The sequence below is a fragment of the Phascolarctos cinereus genome, unplaced genomic scaffold, assembly GCF_003287225.1.
Source record: "Phascolarctos cinereus isolate Bilbo 61053 unplaced genomic scaffold, phaCin_HiC Scaffold_726;HRSCAF=1367, whole genome shotgun sequence".
NCBI classification, from domain to species: Eukaryota; Metazoa; Chordata; class Mammalia; order Diprotodontia; family Phascolarctidae; genus Phascolarctos; species Phascolarctos cinereus.
In genome coordinates this window covers 27,646,360-27,666,166 of record NW_027556098.1, presented here as the reverse complement: position 1 = coordinate 27,666,166, position 19,807 = coordinate 27,646,360, and the positions used below count along the sequence as shown (strand labels likewise).

The window sequence follows — 19,807 nt, the reverse complement described above, 5'->3', positions numbered from 1 at the left end:
GCAGTATCTGATACAAAGGGTTGTTGTAAGGAAAGACCTTTGTAAACCATTAAGTAATACATAAATTTCAGTTGTTGTTATTGTTGTCGTATTAATATAAAAAAAGTCAAATATTTCCTTTACAGGTAGCATGTATATAGTACTTTCTGATTTGCAACTGCTTTACAAATATTGTCACATTTTATCCTCACAACAACCTTGGGAGGAGGTTGCTATTATTATCCCTGTTTTACAAATAAAGAAACTGAGGCAGGCAGAGGTTAAGTGACTTGCTTGGGGTTGCACAGCTAGTGATAACAACTAACATTTATATAGCACTTACTATGTGCCAGGCACTATGGTAAGCATTTTACAATTATTATTTCATTTGATCCACACACAATCCTGAGAGCTAGGAGCTATTATTACTCTGATTTTACAAATGAGGAAACTAAGGCAGGTAGCGGTTAAGTAATTTGCCCAGGTTCATACAGCTGCTGTCTGAGGCTGAATTTGAACTCAGGTCTTTCTGACTTTTTCTGAACTTTTCCACCACTCTGTGTACTATGGCATCCCTTAGTTGTCACTCCTCTCCTCACTTCTTTCCTCAGTATGAGAATAAGAATATTTTTCAGTGACAAGACAAGCTGTTCCCTCCAGCCACTTCAGTATGTAGGCGTCCAACTATTTATATTTTGACGCTAGATTAATTCTTTTGCTTCTAGTTTCTTGAGGGATATATATTTTATTTAAGCACCTGGTCACATAATTTTCTTTCCTTCTGATTAATTCATATTTATGCCTGTACCTTCTAGAATTTCAAACTGAAAAGATCCTTTTTATTCCCCTTTTCATAGTTTAAAAAAAATTACATAGCTGTAGAAAATCCTCAACACTGTCCTGAAGGCTTATGTGAGGATGATAACAGGGAATGTCGATCATTAATTCTTTCATCCCGCAGAAAATAGGAATTGGTAGAGTACCTTGGGGAGAAGGGGAGGAAAAAGTTTTCTTGAAGGCTATGAAGTTCTTGTCTTAAGTCTTACGTTCTATGTTATCTAATCTAGTGTGTATTATTAATTACTGCAGTCTAACAGGTCAAAGTGCAGGCTTTAATGAGATGACACTGGGTTTTGTGTCAGGCTTGCCTGACCTCTCAGCAGGCCTCGAGTGAGGGAGAAATCATAGTTTGGGCGATGGCATCCATGAAGGGTTCAGCTGATACATTCCTAAGAGAACTGGAGTATCCCAGTTCTAGAACTGGGAAAAGATGGGAATAACAACCTTGAGTGCGTGTGGGGTGACATACAAAACCGTGTGCTGCCAGTTCATAAACTTTGTTCTAACTCGTTAAATCGGGCATTTAGACTTAGTTCCAGTTTCCCTTTTGGCTTCCACTATCATTTTAACTCTTACATCTGAAAAAAGTTTCCCTTCTGGAGTGTGTGCTATAAAGGAATCTGTCATAGCTCCATGATTCAAGGCCAAGATCTAGTGGTAATAGTTTCTTCTCCCCTCCAACGGACTGAATTGAGAAAGCAACAACCTGCCTTATAGTTGAACCTTTCTATGGGCTGAAGTGCTGTGGAACTAGCCACTCACTCATGTATAGTTCAGCTCACATGTAAGAGATAAGATCTTTGTGTGCAAGGCCCCACTATACTTTTTTTTTTAGCTAGCCCTGAACCACAAAATATATAACCACAAAGATCATTTATAAATCTGCTTAGTAAAAGTTCAAATCATTTGCCTACAAATGTAATTTGGATGTAGAATCAGTAGAATTAAACTTCTTAAGACTAGGGGTTTTTTGTTTCTGTTTTTGTAATTGTCAGTAAGAGTCTACTTTTTTAAAATCAATTATCAATTTTGTTTTATTTCAAAGTTTTATAGATGGTTTTTGTTCTATGTCACAGTCATTTCCCAATACTTACTACATTGAATCTTCCCTTGTAGCAGAGAAAAAAGTTAAGCAAAACAGCTTCATTTTAAAATTTTTATTTATTTTATTTTTAATTTATGGAATAAAAAAGCATTTCCATAATATAGTATAATTTTTAAAAAGATGATTGCACATGAAACTGCAAATCTATTATGTACAACTTGCCATTCCTTTTAAATATATAATAAAGTCATCATGTAAATTTTTTTTCCTTTTTTTTGCCCTCCTTCCCTCTCCCCACCCCTTGCCCTAGAGATGACATTCTATACATACTTGCATTTATCAGTTCTTCCTCTGGATACAGATAGCATCTTCCTTCATATGTCCTTTGTAGTTAAGGGCTGGGGAGACAATATGAAAACACTATGTACAAATGAGATATATACAAGATAAAAATTGAGATAGTCAATAGAGGGAAAGCACTAGGGGAAATTGAGAAAGACTTCCTGTAGAAGGTGAGATTTTAGCTGAAACTTGAAGGATGCCAGAGAGACCAAGAGGTGGAAATGGAGAGGGAGAAATTCTAGGTATGGGGGATAACAAGTGAAAATGCACTGGATCACAGTGCACATGGGAATGAATAAGGTATAAGTAGAGTAACAGGGTAGGAGGGGCCAGGTTATGAAGGGCCTTAAATACCAGAGGATTTTGTATTTGATCCTAGAAGTGATAGGGAGCCAGCACCTTACACCTAGTAGGTCTGAAAAAATGCTTGTTGAATGAATCTTGTGTGTAACTGTTTAGGGCGGCAGTACTCACCATTGTATACTTGTTATCAGGAGACAGCATAGTACAACGGAAAGGAAAGCGCATTTGTTTTGGAGTCAGAGGAAATTATTATCTGGTTTCAGATCCAAGCTCCGTTCTTACTACCCTATGTGACCTTGGGCAAGTCACTTAATCTCTCATCTGTAAAATGAGGAGTTTGTATGAGCAGACTAACTGGCCTCTAAGATCTCTTCCAGCTCTAAATACGTGGTCCTATGATAGATTGGAGAGTTATTTTGCATTTGTAGTATGCACAAGCTCTGCTTAGTATGGCTCTTCAGAGCTCAGTTATCAATAGAATTGAGGGCAGTAGATAAGAGTTCCTGGATGGAACCCAATTCAGCAATTACTAAGCACTAGGTGGTGAGGTGAATAAAGTGCAGGGGCTAGTCAGGAAGACTCATGTTCCTGAGTTTAAATCTGGCCTCAGACACTTAACTGGGCAAGTCACATAAGCCTGTTTGCCTCAGTTTTCTCACCTGTAAAATGAGCTGGAGAAGGAAATGGCAAACCACTCCAGTATCTTTGCCAAGAAAAACCCCAAATGGGGTCGCAAAGAGTCAGACACGACTGAAAATTATTAACAACAACATCAGTAGAATTGATTTAATTAAGCTTGTCTACTTGGAAGTGTTTGAAGTATTGTGTTCAGGTTTTTCAGGTATTGGATTTCTGATTTTTGAACTCTTAACTAGTTACTAAGGAGAAAGAACAAGGGACCCAAAATATAACCATAAAATCTATTAGTGTCCAGGGTCGTGTACCTTGTTACCCTTTGATAACATGCACCTTTGATAACCTTTTAGTCATCAAAATTCTAGGGTAAAAGTAACAATAAAATGATCTCTCTATATAGAATATTTCAGAATGAAAAGATCTGTTCATTTTAACTCTGACTCCCCTACCATATTTTCCCAAAACATTAACTTTTTTCTTCCATTCTGTTCCCCCCCCAAAAAAAAATCAGTCATGAAGACACATTTATCTTCCTGAAATAAAATCAATAACAAACAATAATAATCTTAGACATTGTGAAATCATTTTGAAAAAGTATTTACTTTAAACTGCTACATTGGAAATGGTACAGTAGAAAGGGCGTTGGATTTGAAGTCATGGGACCTGGGTTCACCTTTACTGCCATCCTACCTGTATGACCTTGGGAAAGCCTTCATTGACTTCAGTTTTCTCATTTGTAGGTTGAGGGGTTCAGACTAGGTGACCTCTGAGCTTCCTTCTAGACTTAAATCTATGATTCTATGATCCTGTGCTTTTAGAGAACAATGAAACAATTCCCGGCACATTTTAGTTATATTTGGTAGCAGTAGTAACACTGGGCAAGGAATCCAACAGTCTGGGTTTGAGGAGTGATAGCTACTTAATAGATATAGAGATCACAGTCTCTCTGAGTCTCAGTTTCCTTTTCTGTGAAGTAGCACTTACCCATCTTACACAGATAGATAAAAAATATATTAAAAAACAAACAAACAAACATAAAATAAGCTATTTAGCTTTCCCAACCTTTTAAAGCCATAATCTGCTTTGATGATCCCAGTGGGACTAGTGTTTTGTTTTCTCAGGGGATTGATTTGATTATTTCCCTCGGTCTTGTTAAAGCTTGTGTTATCAACATGTGGTTTTAGATGAGCTTTGTGTTAGTAGAATCTCTCCCTTCTTGGAAGCCTCTAGGTTTTGTTTGGTTTTGTTTTGGTTTTTGACACTTGTGTGTTTTCTCTTCCCCCCGGCTGATACCGAGTTTTATTTTGTTTTCTTCCCTCAGTGCTCTGTAAAAAGTTGTATTACTGCCTTTCATGTCACCTGTGCATTTGAGCATAGCCTGGAGATGAAGACTATCCTTGATGATGGGGATGAAGTCAAATTCAAGTCATACTGCCTCAAGCATAGCAAAAACAAGCAGAGCTCTTTGACTGATGCTAGGGATCATTCCCACAGCACCGGGGATCAGAACCAGATCGAAAGTGAGAAAACCAGTCTTCGGGCCCAGAAATTAAGAGAGCTAGAAGAGGAATTCTACTCCCTGGTAAAAGTAGAAGATGTTGCTGCAGAACTTGGCCTCCCTAGATTTGCTGTGGACTTCATCTACAATTACTGGAAATTAAAACGAAAAAGTAATTTTAATAAGCCATTATTTCCTCCTAAGGAGGATGAAGAAAACGGCCTAGTGCAGCCAAAAGAAGATAGCATTCATACCCGCATGAGAATGTTTATGCATCTGAGACAGGATCTCGAGAGGGTAAGTAAGATGGCTAGCAGAAAACTGTATACCCAGCTCAATAGAAAACAAGGCTCTTCTAGTTAAAATTGTTTATAATATTGTCTTTTTGGGGGCACTATTATAACCTCCTTATTTCCCTGAAACTGCAGAAAGTAGCTTATCAGTGTTTGGGTTTGGGCAAGTAGTAAAAAAAAATTCATAGTTAAATAATAACCATCATCATCATCATCATCATCATCATCATCATCATCATCATCATCATCATCATAGCTATCATCTATATAATGCCTTAAGGTTTGCATATTGTTTCACAAATATTATTTGTTGTTAATTATAATATAAATTAATTATAACTAAATATCATTACATTGTGGTTATATGTTGTATTACAACGTGATATAATATACATTATTCTATATTCTATTATACATATGTAATAGCATAATATGTGATATTATAATATGACAATAATGATGATAAAAATAATAATAACTAACATTTATATAGTGCTTACCATGTACCAGGCTAAGCACTTTACAAATTTTATTTCATTTGATCCTCACAGCAACCCTGGAAGGTAGGGACTGTTATTATTCTCATTTTTTACAGATGAGGAAACAGAGGCAGGCAGAGGGTTAAATATCTTGCCCAGGATCACACAGCTAGTAAGTGTCTGAACCTGGATTTGAACCACATAACTTCCTAAACAGATGATAACTATATTTATGTCAAACCTGTAGGCATATTCTCTTTTATATTTTTTTACCATAGCCAAGATCAGCCAAAAAAGTCATACAAGTGTCCCAAAGCTTACCACTGAGCCAACACTTTTGGGACACCCTGAATTACCAAGCTTTTCTTTTTTTTCCTCCCTCTGCTGATATTTGTTGAACCTTTGACACCAAGATTTCAGGCTGGGATTGAGGGCTGAGGTGGTCTTTTTTGGTTTGGTTTTGTTTTATGTTTTAACTAGGAAGGAAGAATTCCCAATGACTTTATTTAAGATCAATCAATCAAGAATTAATTAAGTACCTACCAGGTGCAGGGCCCTGAACTATGTGCCAAGATAACCCACCTTCAAGATTCTTCACCTAATCCAGCCTAGTTCCCTAAACTTCTGAAATTCTCTCAGGGCCAGTTAACTAAACACTTACCCACTTAGCCAGGATCCACCTTTCAGACCAACAGTGGGTTCAGCTTAATAAATTACCTTTCTAATATGCGGTTTACGATTTGGGAAAACAATGCCTGGTGCCTTCCTGGTGTCTCTTGAACTTGAAAATGAAATTCTGAGATAGTTTTGCCTAAGATATTGTCAAGTTAAGTTTTGCCTTACTCACTACTCAGTAAAGGTAAACTAATTATCATAACCAAAAGATTGAGGTGGGTGAAAGGGGTTGAATGTGTGGAATTATAAAAATGGGGGTGGGGGTGGGGGTGGGGGTGGGACAGACTTGACAATTTGCTTATCTGATCAGAAGTCAGCTGCTGGTTTATTACTGAATATAATGACAAAAAGTAACCCTAGGAGAAAATATACTGCTCATAACTAACTTGATAGTTTATCTAGCTTTTGAGAAGCACAACTATAAAGTATTTAATGCAATCCTCCCAAGTGCCTTACTCCTTGGGAGTAAATTAGAACATCCATGGGAATTTTTTTTTAAAAAGTCTTCTTGTCAATTGAAAATTTTAAACTAATTTCTTGAAGACACAGACAACTGTCTTTCACCTTACCTCCTTCTGGAAATTGTCTCCCTTTGCTCTTCCCCTTGAGGAGGGTGGGACTGACAACAGCTAAATCTACCTTACTTTAGGGAAGAAGGTACACTGAATTACGGGTTCCCAAAAGGTTGGGAATACTCCAATTACCAGCTGCTTTAGCCAGTCCTGCAGAGGGCCAACTGGGACCTTCTTGCCAAGTGCTATAAACTACAACTTAACATATTCTATGTTCTATGTCATCCTGACATAGCTACGTCTTTGTGAAAAATTTTAAGTTGGGTTTCAACTACAGTAATAATTTATTAGGTATGAGAGGTTATGCCTGAGAGAAGTCAGCGAAATACTGGTTTTCACATTTCCAAAACTTGTCTCTGGCTCTGGAGATCCTTTACCTAATCCAGCCTGATCGCCTAAACCTATGGGATCCTCTCCTGCCCACTCAGGAGGCCATGGTAGGAAGGAGGGCACTCAGTGCTTAACCAGCTGTGATTTTTTCAAGGTATTAATGATCTCAACTTATTAAATTACATTTATGCAAAAAAGTGTTAGATAATTTCCATTGTGTCCTAAAAATGACTGTAATTCTCAGACTGAGTCAGACTCATTCCATGAGAATTTTTTGGAGGAGTTTTACCTTTCATGATGAACATAATATGTGCATGACTGATGCTAGCAGAGGTCACAGTAGGAAGAACCTATATCCTTTCTTTCTAACAGACTTTTTATACCATTTCTCCTGCCCCACTAATCTAACACTTCTTTACACTCAGTTTAGTCCAAGTGCTGTTGAGTTAGATTTTATGTTAAAAGTTTTAAAAGGAAGTCAACAATTTTAAACCTTTACTTTACATTGATTGTATCCTCCGTGGATATTTTTTACATAAGTGCCTCTGTGTGTGTATACATACACACGTATACGTACATGTACACATGAGAATGATACTGAAGTGCCTCCACCTAAGTTCTGATCCAACTTAGATCAAGTAAGATCCAAGTTAGAGTATGCTAGTAAATGTTTAACAACCAACTTTTGGGGAGTAGAATGTACACAAAACACACATTTAAGTTTAATCTACATTATTAACATTTTCTCCATTACTTTCTTAAATCAAGCCAATCACTAAAACAGTAAATCAAGCTCTGATTTGTAGCCTTTGCTGATTTTTGAGTTGTAAATGTAAACCCTGAAATTTTAATGATCAGCTCTTGCAAAGTGACTTGAGCTAGCTCCAGCATACCTCTGTGGGTAGTTGACCCTAGGTCTCAAATGTTGTGTCAATGGAGTGCAAGATCACTAGGTCGTTCCAAAATGGAAAGGCTTTGAATTTAGACAGGTGATGTGTATGAGTTTGTCATGCAAGGAGCAGCCTAATTAAGAGAGACTCATTGCCAGAAGATTGGGCACCAGGTGATAAATGTTTTCAGACACCTCTGCTACATGGTCAGCAGGAGAGAGAAGCTGAAACTGTCCCACAGCAAAGTTCATGAACAGATCTTCAATTTTCAAGTCCAGCTTGAAACTCATAGCTACTAAGGCTTTTGGCTATTGCAATGAATGAATAGATGAAAAAGCATTAATTAAGTGCTGACTTTGTGCTAAAGCACTGGAGATGTAAATAGTCAGAGGAACCCTACTTTCCAGGAGCTTACACTCCTAATGGGGGAGATAAGACATTAAAAATTAAGTTCTGCTTGTTACCGGGTGGATCTCTGTCAATGAAGGGGAATTACTTTGAAAAATTGAAGTGAAATAATATGCTAAGGTAAATAAAAGTTCAGAGAAGGGACATTTCTGGAGCATTTCTGATGATTCACGTATGAAATTCCTAATGCCTTTTTGTGTTGTTTCCATATGATTCTATAATGTATGTATTTTACTAGCTAGTTCTTATGTTGTGCCCCCCCTTACATTTGTTGTAATCCCAGGTGCTAGATCTGCTTCACACAAATTAAACCTCTGCCTGTTGGGGGTTGATTGGGCTTCTAGGTCAGAAACCTCTGCTACATGGTCAGCAGGAGAGAGAAGCTGAAACTGTCCCACAGCAAAGTTCATGAACAGATCTTCAATTTTCAAGTCCAGCTTGCTAACCAGGAAATTGCTACAGGTAACCACAGACTGGTATTATGATTGGGTCAGTCTCTGATGAGGAAATTCGTTTTACCAATGATGATCAGCTCATATATTGCATTTAAGAGTCTTAGAGAGTTTCCTGGGACATGAAAATGTCCAAAATCACTCAGAGAGCTTGTCAGAGGCAGGACTTGAATGCGGGTCTTCCTCTTTCTGAGACCAACTTTCTTTTCCCTAATCCATACTACCTCTTAGTGTGTTGTAATTATTTGGACACTTTATCTAAGAATCTGAAAGAATTTTTGTAGGATTTAGAGCTGGATGGATCAGGAGTTGAAAAGTTTCTACAGTTGGGGAACACACCTCTGTGTTGCCAGGGAATCATCAAAGTTGGTTTTTTGCCTCTTTTCCCTGGATGTTTTCTGATTATGGTATGGCAGCAGCCAGAGGTAGTAGAGCTTGCTCAGGCTCTCTGGCTTGGACAAGGCATTTGGACCTTGGACCTTGGACCTAGCAAAGCTTGGGGAGTCCAGAGGCAGAGCAGAATTAGCAGTAACATTTCTGTGGTAGATTCTGATTACTAGTGATAACAATATTTGTCCTACATATCTCAGGAGATTACTGTAAGAATCAAGTGAGTATTTTGAGAAATATACATTCCTATAGAAATAGAGAAAATTGTTTGTTGATGTTATTCTGTATTTCACTATACTCAGAATAGTTATATAGAGAAAGTAAAATTGCAAGTTACAAGGAATAACTGAGGCATAGATTGCCTGATGCAGCCAAGAATGAAACCTGTCACCTGTGACCAAAAGGCATAATGACTCCTTTCTGTCTTCCTATATGTACCCATCCCAGAATTTTCACATTTAGTCAGGAAGTGGTAATTCTAGGATTGATAATGGCATCAAATTCACAAAACCAAGATAGCTAATACAAAATAAAAATAGTTCTCCCTCAATCTATCTTACCCTACAGAAAAATAGGGCTGAAGGGGATAAGAGAGTAGGAGGATGATAAAGGGGAGGGCAGATTGGGGGAGGGGATAAGCAGAAGCAAACACCTCTGAGGAGGGACAGAGTTAAAAGAGAGAATAGAATAAATGGGGGGGCGGGATAGAATGAAGGGAAATATAGTTAGTTTTCCACAACATGACTTCTATAGAAGTGTTTTGCATGACTACACATGTATAACTTGTATCAAGTTGCTTGCCTTCTCAATGAGGGTGGGTGAGGAGGGAGAAATGGAGAAAATTTGGAACCCAAAATTTTAAGAACAAATGTTAAAAATTTATTTCACATGCAGCTGGGAAATAAGATATACAGGCAATGGGGTATAGAAATCTATCCTGCCCTACAGGAAAAATAGAAGGGAAGGGGATAAGAGAAGGGGGAGGGGGTGGAGATAGAAGGGAGGGCAGATTAGGAGAAGGAATATTCAGAATGTATGCCGTCTTAGGGTGGGAGGAGGGAGGAGAAGGGGAGAAAATTTGGAATTCAAAATCTTATGGAAGTGAATGTTAAAAACTACAAATTTAATTTAAAAAAAAATAGTTCTCCCTCTAAAATAATGAAAATATTGGTAATATTTTGGTTTTGGTTTGACTTTAGGGCATGAACAGAAGTAGATGACCCTAGGTCTCAAAGGTTGTGTCAGGGGAGTGCAAGTTCACTAGGTCCTTCTAAGCTAGAAAGGCTTCCAGTTCAGACAGGTGATGGTGTACAAGTCTGTCATCCAAAGAACAGCCTGGTTAAGAGAGGTTCATTGACAAAAAGTTGGGTACCAGTGATAAATGTTTTCAGAGCTACTAAGGCTTTGTTGCTGTTGTACTGACTGAGTGAATGAATGGGTGAAAAAAGCATTTATTAATTGTTGACTTTGTGCTAAAGCACTGGGGATGTACATTGAAAAAGTCAGACAGCCTCTACTTTCCAGGAGCTTACACTCCTAATGTGGGAGACAAGACATTAAAAACGAAGTCAATGGAAGGGTATTACCTTGAAGAATTGACGTGAAATAATATGCTAAAGTGAATAAAAGTTCAGGGAAGGGAGATTTCTAGTTTTGTTTGTTTGTTTTGTTTTTTTGTGAGGCAGTGGGGTTAGGTGATTTGCCCAGAGTCACACAGCTAGCCAGTGTTATGTGCCTGAGGCGTGGATTTGAACTCAGGTCGTCCTAACTCCAGGGCTTGTGCTATATCCACTGCGCCACCTAGCTGGCCCCAATCTCTGGATCATTTCTGATGATTCATGTATGAAATTCCTAATGTCTTTTTGTATGAGTCTCTGTCTTAAGAGGGCTTTTCTTGATTTTGTTTTCAAAATAGGATAGAAAGGGAAATATGAGAGGAAGGGGAGAGGAAGAAGGAGATGTGTGTGTGTGTGTGTGTGTGTGTGTGTGTGTGTGTGTGTATGTGTGTATAATTACTGAGAATTGAGAGTTGGAAGGTAAATCAATAATCATTGGTGTTTCTAAGAGCAGACTTGAGCTCACTGATGTCTAATCCATCTACCACTACCACAAGCCATCTCTTCTGAAGATGTGTCCTTTAAAAAAAAAATGATGTTCTTTAATACTTGTATTGATGAACTTGCTCTGCTATGAAGATATCAATTGTTAATGTAAATTGACTATTAAAATGAATCTTTTTCTTTTACTTTAGGACATCCTCTGACAAGTGCACTAGAAAACACATTGTTTTACCCACCTCCAAGAATAACCTTAAAGTTAAAAATGCCTAAATCAACACTGGGAGACTCCAAAAACAACTCAATGAAAGCCAATAACAGACCTCTCTCACCTGATGAAAATAGCAACTCAGCCCCAAATTACAATAAAAAAAGTATGCAGATTCCCCAGGAGACATTTGAAATGAGAATGAAATCCTATTCCAGGTATTCCCATGATGGCAGGAGCAATGGGCTGCTAGCCAGTCTCAGCCATTCTAGGAACGAAGCAAAAGATTCTGGTCTGGCTCAGCCTTCTGAGTTCCATCGGGGGCAGTCTCTCGGTAAGCCTTTGGCCCTTCAAGCTGCCCTGCAGGGACAGTCTTCCATTGGAAATGGGAAAATACAACAGAACTCTAGGTTTGCAAAGTCCAATGGCTTGATGGGCAGCAGCAGGTCAGGGGATGTCACACAAAGAGACAATTCTAGTCAGACTCCCTGTGAACAAGAGTCTGTGCTTTCCACTCACTTGTCTAGTCAGAGCAGCTTTAGAAAATCTTCCATTGAACATTTCAGTAGGTCCTTTAAAGAGGCAACCAATAGTTTGGTGAGGACCTCAGAAGACCTCAGATGCTGTGAAAAGTCAACTAGAAGACTTAACATCAAGGAGCGTTTGTGGAGTAAGCAGACTCTGGAGTATCAGACAGGAGGAGCACCGTATCAGGAAAATGACGGGTATTGCCCTGATTTGGAACTTAGTGACTCTGAAGCGGAAAGTGATGAGAATAAAGAACAAATCAGGATAAGAAGAAACAGCTCAGACAGAGAAAGTCCTTCCAAGGATTTTGGAAGAGATTGTCGAAGCAGAAGTAAGACGAGTATGGTTTCCCACAGTTCAGTGCAAAGGTGATTAGAAACTTGAAAGGCTATCTCAACATTTATATAATCCCAGTGTATTGGTGCAAACCTAGACACCAAAGGATTCTAAAATATAATGCCTATGTTAGGAGAAAATGCAATGAAAAGGGTGAAATAATTGTTCAACAGTGAATTGGCCAGCAGTTTTAAAAAGACTTACAAACCCAGCTTCTGCAAGGGCATATAGGAGTCAACAGATTTCTAACTGTTTTTAGCTCTATTATACGGAATGTGTGTATGTATGTATGTGATATATGTGTGTGCATGCATGAGAGAGAACAAGAAATAGCAGAGCATGTAGTAGGTGCTCAAAAAATACTTTTGATTGATTTTTTTTTTACTTCAGGAACCTATTTTCACTATGCCGGGTTCTCAGCAAGACTTATTGTTAGCAATAAGTAATTGAAGTGCCAGGTTGCCACTGGTAGCCATAGGAATTAAGAGCCCTTGCTTGTTAAGGGGTTGCAAGAGGGTATGTTTTGCAGACACTACAACTACATTCCTATTGTTCCTGCAGTACCTAACTAGTAGTACCTCCCTGAGGTCCTGCTCTTCTGTCAGTTTCTAATTCTGTGGAAATCTGTCAACTGTCTTAAGAGTAGAGACCAAGAGAACAACAGTATGGATGCTGCCAAACTCACTGACCTCTAGATAAGCCCTTTTCTTCACCCCCCTTGCAAAAAGGTTGTGTTTCTTTTCAGAGTACCTTGCTTTATTCTGTAAATATTGCCCCTCTAGGACTTTAATTTTTGGTGCCTGTATATAGGATTGCTTGTTTGGGGAATGCACTTGTAAATATGTTACCCAGCTAACAAGTACAAATGGCTAATTTGTGGATAGTGTTTACAAAAGTAGAGGTACTACTTTAAAGGAAAATGCTCTGATGTTTAAATTGAGGCAATCGTGGAGGAGGACACCAGGGCCCTCCCTCAAATGAGACCTTCTCTCCCTCGGGGCTATTTATACCTGGTATTTAAAAATAATAATAATAATAAGCTTGACTAAATTAATTTTGTCTGATGGTTTTGTATGTTTGCTTTTATTTTGAAGCACATTTTTATTGCCAAACAGAATTTGCAAGCATATGTTGAACACATATGGACATATTAAGCTGCTTATCAAATTTGGATTGGAAGCAGTATCCCAAACTAAAAACTCTTCGTTTTCCTTTGAGAAGTAGCAGGCTTCCTGATCCTAAACCCTTCCACCTCACACTTTTTATTGCTGGGGATAATCATGGCATTTGTCCGTTGGAAAAACATTGCATACCTAATTTAAATGGCACCATAGCTGACAATGAGTGCCAGCTCTGGTTTTTTTCATAGCCTTAATTTAATATTCTCTTGCTTCCAGTTTGGGAAAGCACAATAGTAATGATCAATAAATATTTTTTCAAAGGCCATGTTTTTATTTTTAAAGACAAATTTAAAATTTCATATTAAATTTTATTTCAATTGTAGTGGTGGAAGTTCAGGGCTAGTTCTCTTGGGAGATGAGGTATATTTGGCAACTTTATGTCATCCTTCTATTTGATTTTGCATCCTTACACTTGTTTCTTTTCAGGTATTTTTTTTCTGTACCTTGCCTTTCCTGAATTAAATCTTCAAAAAACTTCTGCTTGTGGGTGCATGTGCCCATGTGTAAATATGCAGTAGAGCATTTTAAGTTTCATATATTTCATTTTAATGGAAAATGCTTTGTGTTCTTAAGCCATGGGTCATTCAGAATGAATAAGTTAATTTCCCCCTTATTTGTACTCTGAGTATCTTGAGATATTCTTTGAGTTTTCCTTAGCTATTTATTAGTATGATACCGTGACGGTAGCACTGCCTTGAGAAAACTTTACTTAAGAGGTCAGCCGAGCAGCCATGTTGTTTCATGCCTTTCAGATAGGAGTGTGTGAGAGAAAACAACAACTAACACAGAAATGGTGCTTCAGCCAAATTCCAGATATTTTACCATTTTGGGGATGGTGACTAAAGTATTTCCAATCAGGGAAATAGTTTTGATATTTTTTACAGGATTTTACTAGGTAAATGAAGGAGCCTTTGGTTGTATAGCTCTCAAGTGTTGTCCCCAAAGTGTATTTGCTAGTTTTTACTGTATGTGTTTGGTGGTTAATTGTTGTTTGAAGTATTACCTCTTAATCTTATTTGTTAATTTTTTTGTTTGCATTTTGTTTTTATATATATGTATATATACATATATATATATATACACGTATATATATTCAATTTTCCAAGATAAACTCAGTCTTTTTCAAATGTCCCCTTTTTACAAATACTTTTTCATTAAATTATGAAACTGCTAACAGACTTTCTTTGATGGTGATTTATTCAGAATTTTGTCCTTCTGAATTACTTGATTATTTAACAAGAAACGCACTAGATATTGGCATTGTATTGTATTTTCTTTTTCCTTTCAGAAATATTCTGTTTCTTTAAAAAAAAAACCTAACGTGGTTTGAGTTTTGAAAAAGAGTAGATTCAGACTATAGTGAATCAAGAAAAAGAATTCCTAGAAACTGGGCCAACTAGAGAGAATATTCTGATGACCCCCACCCCCTCCACAGTTCTGACAAGAGAACCACCTTAGGAATTCTCAGGTTATTGCAGCTATATAGTGTGAGTGACTGGCTATTTCTAAAGCAACGAGGATGCTACAAGCACTAAAGAGTATGACTTTTCCAAAAATAGTCGATCTTTTCAAGGTCATATGACTATTCAATAATAATAATGTAGAGGTTATAATATACCTTGGGATATCTTGGAAGCATTTTATAAAGATTGTTTTCATTATAAAGATTAAGAAATCGATTGGCTTAATAAGATCACAAGAAAAATCATTTGCAGAGATAGATTCACAAGGTAAAATTCTTAATACTTGATAGCTGCAAATGCCTGCAGTTATCTATTGCATCAAGTCACTGACCATTAGGAGCTATTGCTTTGTTATAATATATGTATGTATATGTATATATGGATGTGTATAGGTATACACTACCTATATATGGTCTCTAATTAATTGGTCCCATGAAAATATATTAGACAAAATAACATTATTATGGTGTGGTGGTTAATTTTTTAAAAATGGAACCCAATTCAACAAATAATTACTAAGCACTACGTGGTGCAATGGATAAATTGCAGGGGCTGGAGTCCGGAAAACTCATCTTCGTGAGTTCAAATGTGACTTCCGACACTTACTAGTTGTGTGACCCTGGGCAAGTCATTTAACCCTGTTTGCCTCAGTTCCTCATATGAAAAATGAGCTGGAGAAGGAAATAGCAAACCACTTCAGTATTTACCAAGAAAACCCCAAATGAGGTGATGAAGAGTCAGACAGGACGGAAATATGACTGAACAACAGCACCAAAAACAACTATTTTGTACAAAGCATTCGAACAGGCACTGGAACCTATGAGCATAGATAAGACATAGTCCCTATGCTCAAGGAGCTTGCAACAGGCTAAATATACACGTAACTGTAAGGGAGAGAGTATGAGTAAAGGAAAGAAATCTGAGCAAAACATTTATGAGAAAAGAGGAGGGATGGAAGCAAGATCACTGTTCCTGTGAGTCAGGGAAACCTTTGTGGAGCTGGCTTCTGGGTTTGGACTTGAAGGAAGGTAAGGGACTTCAAGAGATGGAAGTGGAGAGGAGGAATAGAAAGAGGCCATTGCAGGCCCAAGGACAGCATGGAAGGGCATAGAGACAGAAGACGATGCAGTCACAAGGGTGGACAGGGAAGGATCCAGTTCAGCCGGAACTTAGAATATGTAAAGAAAAGCAGAATTAAAGAAGGCTAGAAGGTAGGTTAGCAGTGCAGTATGAAAAAGCTTAAGGAAAAACTATCTCAAAGCCAGCCTGCATGGTGGAAAACTCTTACAGAGATTACTTCTCTCCCTACCTTGAATGCCAGAGTCAAAAATATATACTTATTGGAAATATAATAGGAAACCAGTGATAGTTTTAGAGCAGAGGAGGGACACAGACCTTATCTGGCAGCAGTTTGAATGAGTTTCATAATAAAACTAATAGCAGTTAGCACTTAGTGCTTCATGGTTTGCAAAGTGCTTTACAAGCAGTATCTTCCCAACAACCCTAGGAGGTAGGTGCTATTATTACCCTCATTTTACAGTTGAGAAAACTGAAACAAACAGGTTAAGTGACCTGCCCAGGGTCACACGGCTAGTAAGCCAGTCTTCCTGACTCCAGGTCTGGTGCTCGATCCACTAAGCCACCCAGCTACCTCTGTAATGACGTTATAAATAGGATGACAAACAAACTGATTATGATAGTTAATGTGACTGGGAACCTAGCACTATTGCAATTACTTCACTGACCCCCTGGTTTAGATCTCAGACGAAAGGACAATACAGTAGTAATATGTTAGGGAGAGAAGGGGTTATAGCCTGTGCCTCTGAAGGGTGTATACCAAGAAAACTATTGACCTTTCAGAATAAAGTATTAATTGGTACTGCAGAATGATAGGGCAGCATTTTGCAAGTTATTCATATGGCTAGAAATACAGCAGGGAAGAATAACTGATCTTTTAACTAAAAAAATTAATAAGAAATGTTTATTTTGAAGAGAGTTGTAAATGAAAGGTTAAATATCTTTCTGGGCTTTTTGTGGACTTGAAAATTACAGTCCTACTCAGCTATCTATGTTTACGCACATACACACACATACACACACACACACACAAGAGTGCTAGGCCTAGGTAGCTGCTGGTGAGAGAAAAAGTCCATGCTAGTTAAAGCTAAAAAAGTCCATGATTGAGAATTTTTCCCCAAAAAAGTTCTCACCTTGAAACTTTTTTTTTTACATCAAGCTCAATTTTGTAATTTCTGGGAGCAAACACAGGAAGCTTGACCAAACAAGTAAATCTATGACTGATAAGCACTGGTCCAAGGCAAATACTCTGCCTCTACTAAAAGGCTTTCATTTTCATAAACCTTCTCTAATCTTCAGGTCATCTGTCCATGGATAAAGCTCAGTAACTATTAAATTATTTGACAAGTTGAAATACAAAGTTTGGTGGATTTTTTTCTTTTGTCCTCCATGATTAGAGGGGAAAAGATATTCATTTGTAAATTAGTCCATTTATTACTTGAAGCTTAACAAATGATTTGATCTGAATAGGAGAATAAAAAAGTCATCTAATAACATTTCAGGATTTTTTTTTCCAGTGATTTGAGGTCTTGCTCTCTGTTCCTTAGAATTATTCTCTGCCATCTTTCTGCCTACTCTGGTAGTGAGCTAATCTGCTCATTATTTCATTTCAGCCAGCTCCATCCAACTTTGTTGTAAGGGTGGGTTTGGTGTGTATTTGAATAAAGAGCTCAATAATAGTTCACATTTATACATTTTAAGGTTTACAAAATATTTTCATCACAATAGCCATCGATGTGAGATAGATGATATCCTCATTTTATAGAAATCAAAACTGGACTCAAGTCAAATTATGTTCGCATGTTTGTATAGCTAGAAAGAATTGGAGCTTGAAGACCCAAGTTTCTCTCCCACTTCTCTTAAAAAAAATTAAAAATACAAATATTTCCAAAAACATTTATTGGATTTTCTGCCTCACAACAAAATGAATTCTAGGTGGCATGCTATAAGTCACTATGTTAAGTTTTCTCAATTTCTGAGACTCTTAATGAAGCCCCCTCATTCTAACCAGTGGGATATTCCTTATTGAGCCAACTTTACAGATTAGATGTGGGGAGACATATTTCCATACAGCAAAGAGACTAATTTTACAAGCTTCACACCAAAATCTGTCTCTTTACCATGTAGTTCTACTCTGTAGAAGAACACATTACCTACAACACTTAAGTTTTTATATACAGATACATCAATATGAGTTACTACCCCAACCCCAAAACGTGAAGGTATTTACCATTTTAGCTTGGTCACCTTTTTGGAATGCAAACTCAAGTCTTCCTGATTAAATTGTTTAAAGGTATAATTTTTAGTCTGTTCATAAACAAGAAACTCTGATGAATATGAAAAAAATATAAACATAATTCAATTGGTTTAGACTACTGTTGGAAATAATGTACAATTTACAGGCCAAAACTAAATAAAATTATTTCATTCCTTCTCTAAATGAGCCTGGTCACTAAGCTGGGCAAATTGGAAAAAGAAAATGAGAATTTTTTGCAGGATAGGTTTCACATTTTTCTTCTACTTCTTCAGTTTGGCATCTTTGTCACCAGCTCCCAGTCACTGACACTTCTTCCCTATTCCCCAATCTAGGTGTCTAATTGATTCTGTTGTGGCTGGTTAAGAAATTATTCTGTAAATGGTGTCTATGGGAATAAACCAAAAGATAATCTTCACGTGGATACAGTATGGATGGGGCTGCTAAGTCACAGTTTTTTTTTAAAAAACCATAACTGCCCTCATGGATAGCCTTGTTTTTAGTTATAAACAGTGATATGTAGCTTTTGGTAGCTAATGATGCATGAGATAACAAGATATGTCTGTGGAACACATTTCTGGGAAAGAGAGTTGTCTCGTTTGACAGTTTGTGTCATTACCTCAAACATGGCAACTCAGATCTTTCACCTGGCTGCATTGGAGTGAAGAGGCAAGAAACTCCATAAACCTCTGGGTGGGAGAGGGAGAAGGGAAGGGAAAAGCATTTATAAAGCACCTACTACAAGCCAGGCACTGTGCTAAGCACTTTAAAAATATTACCTCATTTGGGAGGAGAGAGCTAATGCCAGCTTTTTTCACCCACATCAACATGAAGCCATGAACACATGACCTTTTGTTGCTTCTGTCTCTGTTGTGTTTATTCTTTCATGCCTTAGGTGAAGGAGTATTAAAGATGGAATAAGGTTGACCGCGACCATGTGAACTTCAAGAGTTAAAAGAGTAAGCTGCCTGAGGTCTGGTGATCAGAGTCCATGCCAGGGGTGATGGGCAGCCAAGCCCATTGAGAAGCAAGGTCCCACATGACTTGCTTGACACAATACAGAAGTGGATCATGGGTAGCCCAGAGAGAACAAATCATCCATTGGCTACACCATCACTGGAAATGAATTTGGTGGGGAAAATCCTTTGTAACAACTGCTTTAAGTCCATTCTTCCCAGAAACTAGAGTAGTGGAGCAAATGTTGGAGGAAACATTGGTACTTCTGTTCTTGGCATATCTTCTCAATAAATATACCATTAAAAAAGCTAATTGGTGTTAATTAGTTAAATGATGCTGGGGAGCTAATTACTGCATCAATCATTAGAACACATTGGAATAGGGCTTAAGCTCACAACATTAGAAAGAAATCCCCAACACATCAGGGGCATCCTTAGAACTCTGAGATGTAGCCAGCCTCACTTTGGGAATTGAACCTGTGGACCGGGGAGGCAAGTTCAGAGTCTCTTCTCTATGCTATTAAGTATACTACAAATATATATATATATATATATATATATATATATATATATATATATATATATATATTTGGAGAGAGAGACACAGATGTGTAC

General features: G+C 37.6%; 1 protein-coding gene across 7 annotated transcripts in view; it reads left to right on the top strand.

Moving 5' to 3' along the window:
* Nucleotides 1–19,505, top strand: part of JADE3 (jade family PHD finger 3) — a 201,285-nt gene extending 181,780 nt beyond the window's left edge. For 6 of the 7 annotated variants that reach the window (XR_013482761.1, XR_013482760.1, XR_013482759.1 and 3 more), the window contains 4 exons: nucleotides 4,467–4,940; nucleotides 8,635–8,752; nucleotides 11,384–15,933; nucleotides 19,132–19,505. Coding sequence is in view for 1 of the 7 variants with exons in the window: in XM_078146310.1 (XP_078002436.1) it covers nucleotides 4,467–4,940; nucleotides 8,635–8,752; nucleotides 11,384–12,293; nucleotides 19,132–19,135 (1,506 nt within the window). In the remaining 6 variants the exon portion in view is untranslated. The remainder of the gene's footprint in view (nucleotides 1–4,466; nucleotides 4,941–8,634; nucleotides 8,753–11,383; nucleotides 15,934–19,131) is intronic. The other variant, XM_078146310.1, reaches the window with a different exon arrangement.
* Nucleotides 19,506–19,807: the final 302 nt, after the last annotated feature.